Below are 18,606 nucleotides of genomic sequence, written 5' to 3'. Positions count from 1 at the left end.
CTGTCTCCAAAAAAAAAAAAAAAAAAAAAAAAAACCTCCAAACTGAACACCTGACTGCGTGAATGAAAGCAGGGGTGCTGAGTATGAGATTACCCCAAGACCCATTCCCTCCTGAGAACTCAGCAGATACTGGGAATGTTCAAAGGGTCAAAGGGTCAGAGAGCCACAGGACCCCTCCCACAATCGTGGCTCTGAGGGGGCTTCAGACAGGGCATTTGGGACCCAGAGTCACCCAGGAAAAGGGAGTCTGTTTCCCTTCTCACTAATTAACCCATTCATTCATTCCACAAACACTGTGGAACCCCCACTGTGTGCCAGATGGTCTTAGTCTTTTCCAGCTGCCGTAACAAAATGCCATGGACAGGATGGCTTAGAAATTTCTTTCTTTTTTTTTTTTTTGTTTAAAGATGGGGTTTCACCATAATGGCCAGGCTGGTCTTGACCTCCTGACCTCAGGTGATACACCCACCTCAGCCTCCCAAAGTGCTAGAATTACAGGCGTGAGCCACCGTGTCCGGCCGAAACAACAGAAATTTCTTTTTTTTTTTTTTTTTGAGACGGAGTTTCGCTCTTGTTACCCAGGCTGGAGTGCAATGGCACGATCTTGGCTCACCGCAACCTCCGCCTCCTGGGTTCAGGCAATTCTCCTGCCTCAGCCTCCTGAGTACCTGGGACTACAGGCACGCACCACCATGCCCAGCTAATTTTTTGTATTTTTAGTAGAGACGGGGTTTCACCATGTTGACCAGGATGGTCTTGATCTCTTGACCTCGTGATCCACCCGCCTCAGCCTCCCAAAGTGCTGGGATTACAGGCGTGAGCCACCACACCCGGCTAGAAATTTCTTATTTATTTTTATTTTTTTTAATAGAGATGGGGTTTTGCCATGTTGCCCAGGCTGGTCTTGAACTCCTGGGCTCAAGCAATTCACCCACTTCAGCCTCCCAAAGTGTTGGGATTACACAGGCATGAGCCACCATGCCTGGCCTAACAGAAGTTTACTGCTCACAGTTCTGGAGGCTGGGAAGTACAAGATCAAGGCCCCAGCAGATTCCGTGGCCAGTGAGGGCCTGCTTTCTCATAGACTCACTCTAGTCTCACATGGCAGAAGCTGGAGGAGCTCTCTGGGGCCTCTTCTATAAGAACACTAATCCCATTCATGAGGACTCCACGCTTGACCTAATCACCTTTAAAAGGCCCCCACCTCCTTTGACTGTGGGCTAGGATTTCAACATATGAATGGGAATGGGGCACAAAGGTTCAGACCAAAGCATAGGTGCTGTTTAGTTAGGCACAGGGTGGGGGTTGTGGAGGTGGGAGGTTACAGCAGCAAACAGAACAGTCAGAAACCTCTGCTGTCATGGATGTGAGCATTCTAATATTAAGACAATAAGCAAGGTCGCCACACCTGTAATCCCAATGCTTTGGGAGGCCAAGGCCGGAGGACTGCTTGAGCTTAGGAGTGGGAGAACAACCTGGGAAACATAGTGAGACCCCCATCTGTACAAATATATATATATGTAAATTAGCTGGGCATGGCGACATGCACCTGTAGTCTCAGCTACTCAGGAGGCTGAGGTGGGAATCACGTGAGCACAGGAATTCGAGACTATGGTGAGCCGTGATCATGCCACTGCACTGTAGTCTGGGCAACAGAGTGAGACCCTGTCTCTAAGTAAATAAATATAAAAATAAATGAACCATATACAGATTCACAATTCCAAATTTTTATAGAAGTCTGAAAACCAGGCTGGGCGAGGTGGCTCACGCCGGTAATCCCAACACTTTGGGAGGCCAAGGTGGGTGGATCACCTGAGGTCAGGAGTTCGAGACCAGCCTAGCCAACATGGTGAAACCCCATCTCTACTGAAAATACAAAAATTAGCTAGGCGTGGTGACGCACATCTGTAATCCCAGGTACTCGGGAGGCTGAGGCAGGAGGATTGCTTGAACCCAGGAGTTGGAGGTTGCAGTGAGCTGAGATCACGCCACTGCACTCCAGCCTGGGTGACAGAGTGAGACTCCAACTCAAAATAAAGTCTGAAAACCAAAATATTTTCACAACTCATTTATGGCAAAACCGAAACTGAACTGACCTGAGATTATGTACAGTTTTTATTTATTTCACTGGATGTGAATATTCTTGTGTTTTGCTGAAGATACAGTGATTTGGGAATGTTACTCCTGGTCCCACTAGGGATATGAAACACATAGTATTTACACCATATTACTTTTGTAAAATCTGAAAAATTATGAATTTCAAACTCCAGGATCATAGATTTAGGTAAGGGATCACTGATATGTTAGATATTGATATATGATAAGGAGAAAAGTCAAGCTAAGGAAGGCAATGTGACAACTGAGGGATAGGGACATGGTTTGCAATTTTTTTTAAGAGATAGGGAGAGTCTCGCTCTGTTGCTCAGGCTGAGCAACGGTGGAGCACAGCAACACAATCACAGCTCACTGCAGCCTTAAACGTCTGTGATCCAACAGTCCAGCGATCCTCCCAAGCAGCTGGGACTACAGGCACACACCACCATGCCTGCTAGTTTTAAAAAAAATGTTAGTAGAGACAGTATCTTGCTATGTTCCCCAGGCTGGTCTTGAACTTCTGGGCTCAAGCAATCCTCCCACTTTGGCCTCCCAAAATGCTGGGATTACAGGCGTGAGCCACCAAGCATGGGCTATGGTTTGCAATTTAAAGAAAGTGATCAAAGTTCTCTCTGAGATGACACTCGGAGTGGAGCGAGGGAAGCAGCCATGCAAATATGTGGTGGAGGTCGGGTGGGGAGTCTTCCAGGCAAAGGGGAGAGCAAGTTCGAAGTCCTTGAGGTTGGAACGTGCTTTCTGTGTTCAGGGAACAGCAAAGTGGCCTGGGTAGTATCTGGAAACAAGGTGAGTGAAGAGGTGACAGGAGAGGTCGGGGAGATGGTGGGGAGGTTGGGGAGATGGTGGAGCTGATAGTGGGCTACTGGGGGATGAGATAAGAGCATCAGAGAGCTAATGGCAGAGGAAAGACAGCACCATGGGGCCCCCTGATTGACCAAGGCGCCTGTTTCCAGAGCTCTTACACGTGAGACTCGTGGTCTCTCCTGACACAAAAGCTGCCTCCACTGCGAGCAGTGGAAGAAAGCGAAGCTTCAGCACAATGGACAGCGCCACCACCCGAACCAGCGGGCCCTGTCCGCGCAGCTGATGCGGAGGGCAGGCCAAGAATAGGAAAGGCGGGGGAAGAATCAGTTCCGCTCAGGAGGGTGGTGACAACAGTCCTGGCCTTGCACCGACTCCTATGGTGATACAGATAATCTTGGGTAGACAGCACAGGCTGGCTTGTACTTGCTTATTCGAAAGACTTCTCGGCCGGGCGCGGTGGCTCACGCCTGTAATCCTAGCACTCTGGGAGGCCAAGCTGGGCGGATCACCTGAGGTCAGGGGTTCGAGACCAGCCTGGCTAATCTGGTAAAACCCCGTTCCTACTAAAAATACAAAAAATTAGCCGGACGTGATGGCGCATGCCTATAATCACAGCTACTCAGGAGACTGAGGCAGGAGAATCGCTTGAACCAGGTGGCAGAGGTTGCAGTGAGCTGAGCTCGCAACATTGCACTCCAACATGGGCAACAAGAGCAAAACTCTGTCTCAAACAAAGAAAAGAAAGGCTTCTCGGCAGGGCGCTGTGGCTTACACCTGTAATCCCAACACTATGGGAGGTCAAGGTAGGAGGATTGCTTCAACCCAGGAGTTTAAGATCAGCCTGGGCAATGTAGCAAGAACCCCGTCTCTAAAATATAAAACATTTAGGCTGGGCGTGGTGGCTCACGCCTGTAATCCAAGCATTTAGGGAGGCCAAGGCAGGAGGATCACCTGAAGTCAGGAGTTCAAGACCAGCCTGTCAGCATGGTGAAACCCCATCTCTATTAAAAATACAAAATAAAGCCAGGCGCGGTGGCTCACGCCTGTAATCCCAGTACTTTGGGAGGCCGAGGCGGGTGGATCACGAGGTCAAGAGATCGAGACCATCCTGGTCAACACGGTGAAACCCCGTCTCTACTAAAACTACAAAAAATTAGCTGGGCATGGTGGCGCGTGCCTGTAATCCCAGCTACTCAGGAGGCTGAGGCAGGAGAATTGCCTGAACCCAGGAGGCGGAGGTTGCGGTGAGCCGAGATCGCGCCATTGCACTCCAGCCTAGGTAACAAGAGCGAAACTCCGTCTCAAAAAAAAAATAAAAATAAAAAAAATTAAAAATAAAATTAGCTGGGCATGATGGCATGTGCCTGTAATCCCAGCTACTCAGGAGGTTGAGACAGGAGAATCACTTGAACCTGGGAGGCAGAGGTTGCAGTGAGCCAAGACTGCTGCTGCACTCCAGCCTGGGCAGAACAGTGAGACTCTGTCTCAAAAAAACAAAACCACACAACAGCAATGGCAAAAACAGATAATCAGTTAAAGAGTGAAATGTGGACAAATTGGGGCAGGTGGACAGGGAAATCCTGAGTAGGTGATAATTTGACCAAAGACCTAAATAGAGTGGGGGGAAAAAAAGAGCCAGAGGGATATCTGGAAGCTAACTGCTATGCACACCAGAACTTCAAGTGCGAAGGACTTGCAGTGAGGCAATGTTCGGCATGCTCCCATGTGTGTAACTGTGCCGGACTCTGTGATGTGGGTGTCACTACTGAGTATTTGTGCATTTGTTGTTGTTGTTGTTTGTTTTGTTTTTTTCTGAGATGGAGCCTCGCTCTGTTGCCAAGCTGGAGTACAGTGGCACAATCTCAGCTCACTGCAACCTCCGCCTCCTGGGTTCAAGCGATTCTCCTGCCTCAGCCTCCCGAGTAGCCAGGATTACAGGCACCCACTTCCACATCTGGCTAATTTTTGTATTTTTAGTAGAGATGGGGTGTCACCATCTTGCCCAGGCTGGTCTTGAGCTCCTGTTGAGATAGGGTTTTGCTCTGTTACCTAGGCTGGAGTGCAGTGGCGCAATCATGGCTCATGGCAGCTTTGACTTCCTTGGGCTCAAGCAATCCTCCCACCTCAGTCTCCCGAGTAGCTGGGACTATAGGTGCATGACACCACACCTGGCTAATTTTTAAGTCTTTTGTAGAGATGGGGTCTCACTACATTGCCCAGGCTGGTCTTGAACTCTTGGTCTCAAGCAATCCTCCTGCCTTGGCCTCCCAAAGCATTGGGATTATAGACATGAGCCACCATACCTGGCCTGTTTGTGCATTTGGAGTGTTGCAATGTGAGGTGATTCATGGGTTGTATATCTGGGGGCTGAGGTGGTGTGTTTGACAGCGCACTGTGTGCCTCACTGTGTGCCTCACTGTGTGTGTGTGTGTGTGTGTGTGTGTGTGTGTGTTAGTGGCAATGGCATAGTTGTGTGTGTGAGCAGGAGAAAGGGTGTGGGGGATGAATGTGTGATAGTTTGTATGGGATGCTTTGTGTCAGGATAGGGCAAGGTTGGAGCATGTGAGTGATGAGGATTCTGAAAGTAGAATATATTCAGAGATGCCATGGTGTGTGTGTGTGTGTGTGTAGAGGGGTGTGAGGGTGCCCAGCTGTGTGAGTGGGTGTGTTGGGGGATGTCGTGGAGCTGTTTTCTGGTCCCAGAGGGAGAGAGAAAGCCCAGGAAATCTCACTTTCTCCCTGCCCCTGGGTCTCCAGGCAACAGCACCACTTTGAAGTTACCAGGAGACAAGGTTGCCAGGGCAACACAGGCGTGAGTGGCAGCTCTGGGGCAAAGTCTGGGTGAGAAGATCCAGCCAGGGATCACGATCATTCACTTTGTTCCTCCCTTTCTCCTGTTTCTCATCAATCCCACCTCCCTTTCTTCATTGATTTAACGACAGTGTATTTGAGAACCTACAAATGTGCTAGGTGCTATTCTGGTTACTGGAGAGACAGAAGTGAACAAGACCAACAATGTCCCTGCTGTATGTATCTCTCCCTCAGTCTTCCAGCTCCTGTCTTTTTGTCTCTCCTGCCCTCTACTTTGGCCGGCGGTCCTGCCTTCCCCCCGTACCACAAGGAAGGCCCCACAAAACCCCTTAGCCAGGGAGGAAGTAAGTTGAGAGTCCTCATTTCACAGACTTTCAGGGATGGCTGCTGATGTTTTGCACACGAGTGTCCCTGAGCCCGTGTCCCCAGACACACACTCCTGCCCATACTCAGCTGCACAGAAAGACAAGCACACAGCTCATTCCCCTCTCCAACTCAGCTGTCATTGGATGGCATCATCAAAACCACACACAGATACCTGCCAATCACAATATTCCTCTGAGATATCCTAAGCCCCATTTTACAGGAGAGCAAACTGAGGCTAGGAGACTTTAATACGTCAATCATTACGGTCTACTCCTCCAACCCTCAACCCTTATATTTGTCTGATTAGCTGAAAATAATAGTGTTCGTGCTGCTTTCCCTAGCAGCCTCCCGCAGGGAAGGGTCATATTTCCCTCGAAAGCACCCATTCCTCAGCACTAGGTTCTAACCATTTGCCCATTCACCCGGGGCGGAGCTAGCCAAGGTCAATCAAGTTTTGATGGACAGACTCCTAGACCAATAGAGAAACGATAACCGATGCGGCCTCGGCTTGGGCGGGACTAAGGCTGGGAACACGCCATCAATTGGACAGAGTACGCGGCGAATGGCGGAGACGCTGAAGCGGGTGCTAAGCAGGGGCGGCGCGGCCTGGTCCAGGGAGGAGAACACGCCTGCCGCCGGACCACCTTTGCTGCTGCTCGGCGCACCAGGATCTGGAAAAACAACGCTGCTATTTGCTGCGGCCCTAGAGGCGGCGGGGGAGGGCCAAGGCCCAGTCCTCTTCCTGACACGGAGACCGTTTCAAAGCCTACCTCGCGGGACCGGAACGGCTCTGGACCCAATGCGACTCCAAGTAACCGTGGGGGTGGGAGCAGAGGTGTTCTAGCCAATGGTAGAGTCGATCCGGAACGTTTAGTGACAGGTAGACAAGCCAATGGAGGGGACCGTGGAAAGGCGAGCCGGGGGCAGCCATGATGGGGCGGAGTCAGGCGTGCGTAAGGGAGGTGGGACCATGGGGAGCTTTAGATTGAGGGGCGGAGCTAAGCCTGGGTTCATTCTGTACCAGAGTTGGTTACTGCTGGGATCAAGGATGGGCTCGGACCGAGTATGCTGGGAGGCGGTTTTCCATGGAAAAACTGCCCTAGAGATTTGGCCAAAACCAAACAAAATTGTCTTGCCCTCAGTTAATATTCGGCAGTGATGAATGCTGGAAAAAGGGACGAGTACAAGAATATTTAACCGCTCTGAACGGGTTCATCCTGGAGGCAAGGAAAAGCATGTGAGGAGGCAGGGTTACTCTTGCGGGGAGTCTGGCTTCCTGTGCTGAATCTGGCCCTTCTGTTTCTCCTTCTAGAAGATCCGCTTCCAGTACCCATCCTCAACCCGAGAGCTTTTCTGGCTCCTGTGCTCTGCCCATGAGGCCCCGGGGCCAGCCCCCTCCCTTCTGCTACTAGATGGACTAGAAGAGTACCTAGCAGAAGACCCGGAGCCCCAGAAAGCCGCCTACCTCACTGCCTTACTTCTAGATACAGCTGCCCACTTCAGCCACCGGCTTGGGCTTGGGCGGGACTGTGGGCTCATGGTGGCCCTCCAGACCCAGGAGGCAGATAGTGGGGACATCCTGCACCTGTCACTGCTCCGGCGGTATTTTCCTGCTCAGTGCTGGTTGCAGCCAGATGCACCAGGTCCAGGAGAGCATGGCCTCCGAGCCTGCCTGGAGCCAGGGGGACTGGGCCCCAGAACAGAGTGGTGGGTGACTTTCCGATCAGATGGAGAAATGATGATTGCTCCGTGGCCCACCCAGACTGGTGACCCCAGCTCAGGCAAGGGTTCAAGCTCTGCAGGCCAGCTCTGAGCTTTGGTGGGTGACCACGTTTCTATGCTTCAGTTTCCCATGGCCATGTGCAGATCCAAAGACCTAAAGAATGTAAAATGCTTTTTCTCTTTTAAAAATATAGCACTATCTTTTACGTATTGCACCCAATCAATATATTGTTTAGTTTTGTTACTTTAAACTTTATAAAAAGAGTTTCAGGCTGGGTGCGGTGGCTCATGCCTGTAATCCCAGCATTTTAGGAGGCCGAGGCAGGAGAATCATTTGAACCCATGAGTTTGAGACAAACATGGTGAGGCCTCATCTCTATAAAAAAATTTAAAAATCAGCCGGGTGCGGTGGCTCACACCTGTAATCCCAGCACTTTGGGAGGCGGAGGTAGGCAGATTACCTGAGGTCAAGAGCTCAAGACCAGCCTGGCCAACATGGCGAAACCCACCTCTACTAAAAATACAGAAAATTAGCTGGGTGTGTTGGTGCGCGCCTGTAGTCCCAGCTACTCGGGAGGCTGGGGCAGGAGAATTGCTTCAACCTGGGAGCCAGAGGTTGCAGTGAGCTGAGATCATGCCACTGCACTCCAGCCTGGTCGACAAAGTGAGACTCCGTCTAAAAATAAATCAGCCAGGTGCCTGTAATCACGCCTGTAATCCCAGCACTATGGGAGGCCATGGCAGGCAGATCACCTGAGGTCAGGAGTTTGAGACCAGCATGGCCAACATGATGAACCCCTGTCTCTACTAAAAATACAAAAATTAGCCATACATGGTGGCAGCTGCCTGTAATCCCAGCTACTCTGGAGGCTGAGACAAGAGAATTGCTTGAACCTGGGAAGTAGAGGTTGCAGTGAGCCGAGATTGAGCCACTGCATTCCAGCCTGGGTGACACAGACGAGATTCCATCTAAAAAAAAATCAGCCAGGCTTAGTGGTACATGCCAGTAGTCCTAGCTACTTGAAAAGCTGAGGCAGAAGGATCGCCTAAGCCCAAGAAGTCGAGGATGCAGTGAACCATGCTTGAGCCACTGGGCTTCAGCCTATGCAACAGAGGGAGACCCTGTCTCAGAAGAAAAAAAAAAATTAAACCAAAACTCCCATTGAGTTACTTGTTGACACCAAGTGTCATCAGAGTACATGGCCTGATTCAGAATTATTGTTATTATTATTAGTGGCAGAGACTAGCTAGAGGCCCCTTAAACAGCTTTGCTCTTCCTGGGTGTAAAACTAAACTACATTTCCCAGCCTTTCATGTGATTGTGGTCGTGTGACTGTTTCCAGCCAATGAGGTGGGAGAAGAGGAAGACCATTTTCAGGCCAGATCCCTTAAATGGCCCATGGAGGGTCATTGCTGCCCTTTCTCTTCCCTTGCTGACTGTCAGGATGTAGAATAGGGTATCCATCTAAATACCCTAAGAGAAGGTAGAGCCACAGACCAGAAGAGTCTGAACCTCTGACTCATCCCATGGATGGCTGCCAATTTGAGCTGAGTTAGGAGAGAGAAATCACTTAATGTGGTAAGCCACTAAGATTTAGGAGCTGTTTAACATACTGTTTTATTAACGTTATGATTAGTATTCAGATTGCAGGTCCAGAGCTTCAGAATAAGCTCAAGAACTTTAACTTCTACCCCTATGGCCTATGCCCAGGGGAAATGGGGTGTACAGGGTATTTGTAGAAATCATGGTAGAAAAACTTACATACATATGTATAGATAGATAGATAGATAGATTTTTTTTAAAAAAAACTATACATATTTAAAAATACTGCAGCTGGGCACAGTGGCTTATACCTGTAATCCCAGCACTTTGGTAGGCCGAGGCGGGTTGATCCCAAGGTAAGGAGTTCAAGACCAGCCTGGCCAAGATGGCGAAACCTCATCTCTATTAAAAATAAAAAAATTAAGCCGGGCGCGGTGGCTCAAGCCTGTAATCCCAGTACTTTGGGAGGCCGAGGCGGGTGGATCATGAGGTCAAGAGATCGAGACCATCCTGGTCAACATGGTGAAACCCCATCTCTACTAAAAATACAAAAAATCAGCTGGGCATGGTGGCGCGTGCCTGTAATCCCAGCTACTCAGGAGGCTGAGTCAGGAGAATTGCCTGAACCCAGGAGGCGGAGGTTGCGGTGAGCCGAGATCGCGCCATTGCACTCCAGCCTGGGTAACAAGAGCAAAACTCCATCTCAAAAAAAATAAAAAATAAAAAATAAATGAGTCGGGCATGGTAGCAGGCACCTGTAATCCCAGCTCGAGAGGCTGACACAGGAGAATCACTTGACCCAGGAGTCAGAGGTAGTAGTGAGCTGAGATTTCGCCACTGCACTCCAGCCTGGGAGACAGAGTAAGACTCTGTATCAAAAAAATAAAATACAATGAAAATACTGCAAGGTTGTGATTTCCTGAGCAGGATGGGTTGGGCAGACAAAATCAGCAATGCCCCTACTCTTAAGAGAGGCCTTGCTATCCCTGTTCAGTAAGTCTTGAGTCTGCACTGGCTCTCTGGATCATAGTGGATCCCCGATCATCTGCAGGCTGGTGTCCTAAGAGCAAGTCACATAGCTGGGGGGCAGAGGCTCAGAGGCTGGGATGAGGCTGTTCTCATAAGGGTTGGAGGAGGGGCCCTCGGATGAGCCCCCTTGAGCTCCCTGGGAATCCCCTGAGCTATAGTCAGTTGAGATGCCAGAATCAGATACCACAAGGTAGAGGTACTTTAGGTGGGGTGGGGTAGGGGGCAGCTCAAGGCACAGTTCCCATGGACGCAAGAGCTGGGAGCTGGGGTCCAGGATGGTGTACTCAAAACTGGCAGCAGAAGCTCCCTCTGGGCTGGGCTTCAAGGGTAAAGCAGATGTGCAGGAGGATGCTTCTGAGTTTTCATCCATGGCCACTATATCCATACTGCTATCAGGCCGTGGGAGGTCCTCACTGGGAGGACTCTGGGGCAGCAACCACTTGTCCAGCACCAGATAGGTATCCTGGGCATGCTCACTGCCCACCGGCTCCAGCTGGGGACCCTCATCATCTGTCCCTGGCTCCACTGGCTGCATGGTCCCCCAGCAGCGCTCAGAGAGGACTTCCAGGGAGACAGGTGGGTCCTCTGTGAAGGGGGTGCAGGGGCTCCACCACAGACAGCCGTCATTCTGGTACAGCCACAGCTGAAGAAATAGCACCAACCTGCTCAGAGAGGCCTGCAGTTTGGCTGCAAGAAGCAGGGAAGCCCAGGCACTGAGGGGACAGCCAGGCCACCTACCTGGAAATTACCCTTGTGGGTGGTAAAGAGGCCTTCAAACTCGCTCTCTGGGCTTGGGATGCCAGGCCAGATCTTCTGCTTCAAAGCCCTGTTGAAGCCAAAGAAATAGTTACATGATATGACTCACTGAATACTCACCAATACCCCCTCCACTCCCAATCATAGGGGCATAGATACTCCCGGTCTTTGTGATCACAATGGAGGCAGAGGAGTGTATCAGGGCCGGGGGACATCGGTTTTGACTAAATCATCAACAAGACCCTACAAAAGGGTAACTGGAACAGGGTATTGAAGGGTACATAGGAATTCAGTATACATCATTCTCCCTTTAATCCTGGCCATGGCCAGCTGTGATGGCTTACACCTGTAATCCCATCACTTTGGGAAGTTAAGGCCGAAGGATCACTTAAATCCAGGAATTCAAGACCAGCCTGGGAAACATAGTGAGACCCGATCTCTAAAATAAATAAATAAACTAAAACCCTGGCCCAGACTTTTCTAGGAGGTCCGCAAGGTCACTTTATGGATAAATATTATGTTACCTTCTGGGATAATAAGAGAAGGCATTCAGAATAAAATCCAAGGCGGGTGCGGTGGCTCACACCTGTAATCCTAGCACTTTGGGAGGCCGATGTGGGCACATCACCAGAGGTCAGGAGTTCAAGACCAGCCTGGCCAACATGGTGAAACCCCCATCTCTACTAACACTACAAAATTAGCCAAGCATGCATGGCTGTAATCCCAGCCACTCAGGTGGTTGAGGCAGGAGAATCACTTGAACCTGGGAGGTAGAGGTTGCTGAGACAGGCATTACACTCCAGCCTGGGCAACAAGAGCAAAACTGTTTCAAAAAAAAAAAAAAAAAAAAAAAAAAAAAAAGGGCTAGGCTTGGTGGCTCACGCCTGTAATCCCAGCACTTTGGGAGGCCAAGGTGGGTGGATCACGAGGTCAGGAGATTCAGACCATCCTGGCCAACATGGTGAAACCCCATCTCTACTAAAAATACAAAAAAATTAGCTGGGCATGGTGGCGTATGCCTGTAATCCCAGCTACTCAGGAGGTTGAGGCAGGAGAATTGCTTGAACCCGGGAGGTGGAGATTGTAGTGAGCCAAGATGGCACCACTGCACTACAATCTGAGTGACAGTGCAAGACTTTGTCTAAAAAAAAAAAATCCAAACTCCTCCCTACATGCCTGCAGAAGGCCTTGTATGATATGACCCCTGTCACCTCCCTCATCTCAACATCTGCCACACCCCCTTACATACTGCTCTAGCCACATGGCAATTCTCGAAGCTGGCTCAATGTCCAATCTCATTCCCACCTCAGGGCCTTTGCACTTGCTGTTTTTCCTCCACACTTTTCAAGCGGCTGCTTCCTTCCAACCTTCAGGCTTCTGTTCTGATGTTACCTCCTCCTGGAGGCCTTCCCTGACCATCCTGTCATGGACCCACACCCTGTTTGTTTCTGTGATATCACTCATTACAATTTGCAATCAAATATTTTGGGTCCCTTGTTTGTTGACTGTGATCCACAAAGTCAGGGGCTTGTGGTCAGGGTCTGGCTTGTTCTCCATTCTCTCTCCAGTGCCTGGCACATGTTTGGCACTCAGTATGTATTTTCCAACCAAGTAAATAACCAGTTCCATGAAAGACAAATAGAGATTGCTTAGCGAGGCTGAGTGAGGCGGCTCATCCCTGTAATCTCAGCACTTTGGGAGGCCGATGTGGGCAGATCACCTGAGGTCAGGAGTTCAAGACCAGTCTGGCCGACATGGTGAAACCCCATCTCTATCAAGAATACAAAAATAAGCTGAGCATGGTGGCGAGCGCCTGTAATCCCAGCTACTCAGGAGGCTGAGACAGGATAATCGCTTGAACCCAGGAGGCAGAGGTTACAATGAGCCCAGATCATGCCATTGCACTCCGGCCTGGGCAACAAGAGCAAAACTTCATCTCAAAAAAAAAAAAAAGAAGATTGCTTAGCAGACAAGGCAAGAAGGGCATTCCAGCCAGAGGGAGCAGCATGGGCAAAAGCTTGGGGGTGTGAAACCACCTTATGTGCTTGGAATTACAAATACCTCAGAATGGCTGGTCTGATTGTAGTGGCTGAGGAGCTTGACCACAGGGGTGGGGAGGCGTTCAGGGGCTTACATTCTTCCACTAAATCCATCTAGTTGATTTTACAAAGGTGACGACAATGGGGGTAGGAACTAGCAAAGGTATCCAAGAAATGGCAGCTCCTGATGTAGAAGGAAAACGAGGTGAAAGTCCCCAAGAGCAGAAAATGTTAACGAAGAGTCTGGGTCTAGTCTGGCATGCATCCCAGCCCTGCCACTGACGTGTCTTCTCACGTCACTGCCTGACCTTGGGCAAGTGCGTTTCTCTCTCTGGGCCTAGGTTTCCATAGTGAAAGAAGATTGCTGGGTGGGGAGGAGTCTGGGCCAGGTGCCCGCATGGGTAGCTCACCGGCGGTGGGAGAGCAGGGCGAGCACTGTCAGCAGCACCAGGATGAGCACGAGGATGACGGAGAGCGTCAGGATGAGGGGGTCCAGGTCTGAGAGGCAGGGAGGAGGTCAGAGCGGAGGGCTTGCTCGGTGGTTCGCCTGCCTCCTCCTACACCCCGGTCTGGAGCCTCACCAGTAGGCGTCAGCAGCGACACAGGCTCGGACCAGGCGCTCCAGAAGCCGCCGAAGCTCGGCTCAGCCATACGCGCGCGGACAGCAAACGTGTAGCGCGTCAGGCGCCGCAGATTGCTCAGCACGCACTCGGTGCGGCCCTCCAAAATCTCCACCTGGGGACGGGGCCAGGTAGAGCGGGGCGGGGCAGACAGAAAAGACAACATGGGGGCGGGCCCTGGTGGAACCGAGCCAATCAGCGAAAGACAAAACGGGGCCAAGAATTGCAATGCGGCCAGTAAGAGTACGGGGAGGAGCCCAAGAAAGCTCAGGGACAGAGAGGTCTCCGATACCAAGGGCAGGACTCGGGCTGTTCAATAACTGGGCTAGCGTGCGTAGAGAAAGCTGGGAGCTACTAAGGGGTCTAAGGTTACCGGCAGGAGGGCGAGAGGGGTTGGGGTTCAGCAGGATCGCGAGGATATTAGGAAACGGGGAGTTTCTGTGGACCTGGAACGGTCTTCAGCGCCAGGGTAATGGGATGTGGGATGTCAGGGACCGGCCCGGGAGGGGACACCTTGGAGACTGGGCACGATCCGGAGAGGAGGAGAGGAGTGGCGGGGCCAGGCTGTAGTCAGAGGCGCTTTGGGGGCTGGGCCGTAGGGGTGGGCCTCACCCTCTGCGCGCTCCCTGCGCCACTGCCAGCCGAGACGTCCACCTCGTAGCGGATGTGGTACGGCATGGGTGCCCCAGGCGGCGGGAGCCAGCGCAACACCACGTGGCCGCCCTCATCAGCCAGCCGCGCTGCCAGCTCCACGGGGGCATCCAGGAGCACTGCAGGCATGGGGGTTGGTCAGGTGGGTGAGGATTCAGACCCCTCTCCTCCGACCACTTCTCCATTCCCAGAGCACTTACCTACTTCATTGACGTGGATGATACGGTGATATCGCAGAGCGCCGGAGGAGGCTACTGTGACGCGCAATTCTAGAGGCACGAAGCTCGACGTGTCGGCTCTAGGCAGCGAACACCAGAAGCGCACCGTGCCTCGTGCAGTGGGAGCCTGGTGCAGGCGACACCACTTCCATGGCTCATTGCTGTACGCCCAGGGACCCGGGAGAGAAGGGAACAAGTTGAAAGGGGGGACCGGGAAGTTTGTGTTGCCCGGCCTGTGGGAGGCCGTGTGTCTGTGTGTGAGACAAGGTCTTGATTTGTTGCCCAGGCTGGAGTGCAGTGGTGTGATTACTGCTCACTGCAACCTCAAATTCTGGGGCTCAAGGGATCCTTCCACCTCAGCCTCCCAAGTAGTTGGGACCATAGGCATACTCCACCTCACCCGGCTAATTCATTTTTTTGGTGCTGTGACTCGGATTTTTTTTTTTTTTTTTTTGAGATGGAGTTTCACTCTTGTTGCCCAGGCTGGAGTGCAATGGTGTGATCTCGGCTCACTGCAACCTCCGCCTCCCGGGTTCAAGTGAGTCTTCTGCCTCACTCTCCCGAATAGCTGGGATTACAGGCATGCGCCGCCACACCCGGCTTATTTTGTATTTTTAGTAGAGACAAGGTCTGTCCATGTTGGTGAGGCTGGTCTCGAATTCCAGACCTCAGGTGATCTGCCCGCCTAGGCCTCCCAAAATGCAGGAATAGCAAGCGTGAGCCACCGTGCCCAGCCTTTTTTTTTTTTTTTTTTTTTTTTTTTTTAAGATATGGGGATCTCGCTATGTTGCCCAGGCTAGTCTTGAACTCCTGGGCTCAAGCAATCCTCCCATGTCGATCTCCCAAAGAGCTGGGATTACAGGCATGAGCTACTGCTGGCCTCCTTTTGGATAGTACCTCGAGGAGGTGTCCCAGCCCCGACAAAGCAACCCCTTAGCCTCGATTTGGAGGCGTTGTTATCCCAGCCTGATGTTTGGGGTCGCGTTCCAGCGGTGATCGCGGGAGTGTTCGCGTCCCAGCCCATAGGGGGCGTGCCACCCCTGGACCCACAGGGCTCCCTCCAGTAACCCGACTGGAGGCGCCTTCGGGCCTCAAACAGCAGGCGACCTTCGAGGCTAGGACTTCCAGGGAGCTCTGCCCCACCCGCTCCCTCCGCCCGTGGAGGCGCCCTCGGGATCGGACTCACTCGAGCTGGTAGGAGAAGCTGTAGTTGTCCGGGCCCATCCCGGCGCTCGCCGCTTCCTCCCAGAAACACACTAAGTCCTCCAACCGCTCGGTGAAGCACAGAAACTCTTCGGACCCGCGAGCCGCCAGCAAGGCCGCTGGGGAGGGGAAGCAAAGGGAAGGCATGGGGGTCTGAGCTCTGTCCTCGGGCGACAGCCCCCTCCTCTGCCCTCCAGCTGCCTGGGCGGACCTGATAAGAAAAAAGCCCTGCCCCGCCATCTCCCTAAGCGGGCCCCTGGAAGGGTCTGCAGAGGTGATGCCCGCCCTAATTCCCAGGTGCGCGTCGCTCGCCTCACTGCCCCCCGCTAACACCACTCGCGCACACCTGCCCATCCAGCGGCCAGCTGATCTGCGCGCGGCGTTCAAGACCTCGAGCTCGGCGCTGCCAGCCCCGCCCCAGCCCAGGACGTGCGCGCGCCGGTGGGTGTGTGCGGAGAGGCGGGCCCCCTATCGGCCCCAGCAGGCTCCCCGCCGACCGATAGCGCCAACCGTGTCCCCCGCCTCCCTCCCTCCACTGGGCCGGGCAAGTGATCTGGCGCCCTCACGCAAACCGTGTTTACAGTAACCTGCGGCTCGGCCCCTCTAACTCAGACCCCGGCTTTGTCCTTCCTCCCCTACGGAGGGTCGACTTTGTTCCCAAACTCCCAGGGACCTTAGCACCAAGTCTACCCCTTAAGATGTAGCATGTCCCAGACTCCCTGAAAAGGTAAAACGGGAACCTTAAGCCCACTCTCTCTCTCCCCCAGGAAGCGATCAGGAGTTTTGGATGCTGGCATGCCTCACCCCCGCTCCCATTCATCCAGGACCCAGTCTAAGGGTCCAGCTGCCCGCTTGGCCCCCAGGACCCGGTCTGGAAGTCCAGGAACAGTCCTTGGCCCCCAGGACCTAGGGTGAGAGTTCAGATCCCAGCATGGTCCTGCAGGCTCCAGTGGTTGGTGGCGGGGTGCGGGGGGGGGGGCTCCACACACAGCTCCATCCTTACCTTTGTTCTCGAACTTGGAGTCCGGGAGGTTGGGCGGGGACGCACAGGCGGCCCCAGCAAGCAGGAGACAAAGGGAGCCGACCTGGGGCCACAGGGATGCCACGAGGTGGCCCATGATACCCCTCCGCGAGAGCCCAGGACTCCTGACTCTCCGTCTCCTGCCCTTGGCACAGTCCACAGCTGGGTCAGCAGCTGCCTCCACCGGACGCAGCTGACCAGGCCCTTCCCCACCAGGCGCCTCTAAGAGGCAGATCCCCCGAGGGGGCGGGGCCAGCAGTCAGCTTCGGCAGAGATAAGTGCCTGGCGGGAGGGGGCAGGGGCCCTCCCCGGGTCTGAGGCCTCTTGGGGGCCGGGGAGGGAGCTGGGCTGGAACGGCTCGCGTTCTGGCATCAGACACACTTTTTTTTGCTATGTGGCCCTGGACAGGTGACTTACCTTATCTGAGCTTCAGACTTCTCATCTGTAAAATCTAGCCTGGCACATAGCGAACATTCCAAAAAAATGTAAGCTACTGATTTTATCGCGGAAATCAGCATCTTTTCCCAGCCTGGAAATAAACATTTTTATTTTCTTTCTCTCTCTTTGAGTCAGGGTGTTGTCCTGTCACCCAGGCTGGAGTGCAGGGGCACAATCATAGCTCATTGCAGCCTCTGTACTGAAGCAGTCTTCCCACAGCACCCGGCTAATTTTTAAAATTCTTTGTAGAGGCAGGATCCCACTATGTTGTCCAGGCTGGTCTCGAACTCCTGTCCTTAAGCTATCCTCCAGCCTCAAGTATCACCAATGTGCTGGGATTACCAGGACGAGCCACTGAAGCTGACCAATAATAATCCTTATAACGATCAGCAGTTGAGTGTTTGCACAGTGCTAGACCGTGCTGCTGGAGTGTATGTGTAATATTTCATTTATGAATTTTTGGAAAATAAATTCACTGTGTACATTTTTATTCTCTTGAGCTGGGCCCGGTGGCTCACACCAGTAATCCCGGAACTTTGGGAGGCTGAGGCAAGTGGATCACTTGAGGTCAGGAGTTCAAGACCAGCCTGGCCAACATAGTGAAATCCCATCTCTACTAAAAATACAAAAATTAATCCAGTATGGTGGCACACGCCTGTAATCCAGTGGGAGGCTGAGGCAGAGGAATTGCCTGAATCTGGGAGGTGGAGGTTGTAGTGAGCGAAGACTGTGCCACTGCACTCCAGCCTGGGTGACAGAGTGAGACTCTATTAAAAAAAAAAAAAAAGGGGGCCGGGCGTGGTGGCTCAAGCCTGTAATCCCAGCACTTTGGGAGGTCAAGGCAGGTGGATCATGAGGTCAAGAGATCAAGACCATCCTGGTCAACATGGTGAAACCCCGTCTCTACTAAAAATACAAAACATTAGCTGGGCATGGTGGCGCGTGCCTGTAATCCCAGCTACCCAGGAGGTTGAGGCAGGAGAATTGCCTGAACCCAGGAGGCGGAGGTTGCGGTGAGCCGAGATCGCGCCATTGCACTCCAGCCTGGGTAACAAGAGTGAAACTCCATCTCAAAAAAAAAAAAAAAAAAAAAAAAAAAAATCCCTGCCTGGGCAACTGCAGTGACTCAGGCCAGTAATCCCAGCACTTTGGGAGGCTGAGGCAGGGGATCATTTGAGGTCAGAGTTCAAGACAAGCCTGGCCAACACAGCAAAATCCCATTTCAACTAACAATACAAAAATTAAGGTCGTATGGGCTGGGCGTAGTGGCTCA

The 18,606-nt window shown here is 52.3% G+C and overlaps 2 protein-coding genes across 3 annotated transcripts; one reads left to right on the top strand and one right to left on the bottom strand.

The window, feature by feature from the left end:
• Nucleotides 1-6,625: 6,625 nt before the first annotated feature.
• Nucleotides 6,626-8,039, top strand: SWSAP1 (SWIM-type zinc finger 7 associated protein 1). The gene is made up of 2 exons (XM_032251708.1): nucleotides 6,626-6,904; nucleotides 7,406-8,039. The coding sequence occupies exons 1-2, from the start codon at nucleotides 6,656-6,658 to the stop codon at nucleotides 7,904-7,906; spliced, it is 750 nt and encodes a 249-aa protein (XP_032107599.1). The 5' UTR covers nucleotides 6,626-6,655; the 3' UTR covers nucleotides 7,907-8,039.
• Nucleotides 8,040-10,166: 2,127 nt separating this feature from the next.
• Nucleotides 10,167-17,136, bottom strand: EPOR (erythropoietin receptor). Of its 2 annotated transcripts, none has more exons than XM_032251706.1 (8): nucleotides 16,878-17,136; nucleotides 15,858-15,993; nucleotides 14,654-14,832; nucleotides 14,415-14,572; nucleotides 13,764-13,917; nucleotides 13,593-13,680; nucleotides 11,126-11,213; nucleotides 10,167-11,030 (listed from the first exon to the last, which is right to left on the bottom strand). In XM_032251706.1, exons 1-8 carry the CDS (start codon nucleotides 16,990-16,992, stop codon nucleotides 10,419-10,421), a joined length of 1,530 nt encoding a protein of 509 aa, XP_032107597.1. In that variant the 5' UTR covers nucleotides 16,993-17,136; the 3' UTR covers nucleotides 10,167-10,418. The 2 variants fall into 2 exon arrangements, with proteins under 2 accessions (XP_032107597.1, XP_032107598.1); XM_032251707.1 differs by lacking the exon at nucleotides 16,878-17,136 and adding an exon at nucleotides 16,221-16,322.
• Nucleotides 17,137-18,606: the final 1,470 nt, after the last annotated feature.

The sequence above is a fragment of the Sapajus apella genome, unplaced genomic scaffold (assembly GCF_009761245.1).
Source record: "Sapajus apella isolate SASKATOON/1434 unplaced genomic scaffold, GSC_monkey_1.0 scaffold77, whole genome shotgun sequence".
Lineage (NCBI taxonomy): Eukaryota > Metazoa > Chordata > Mammalia > Primates > Cebidae > Sapajus > Sapajus apella.
This window is presented reverse-complemented; position numbering and strand designations above follow the sequence as displayed.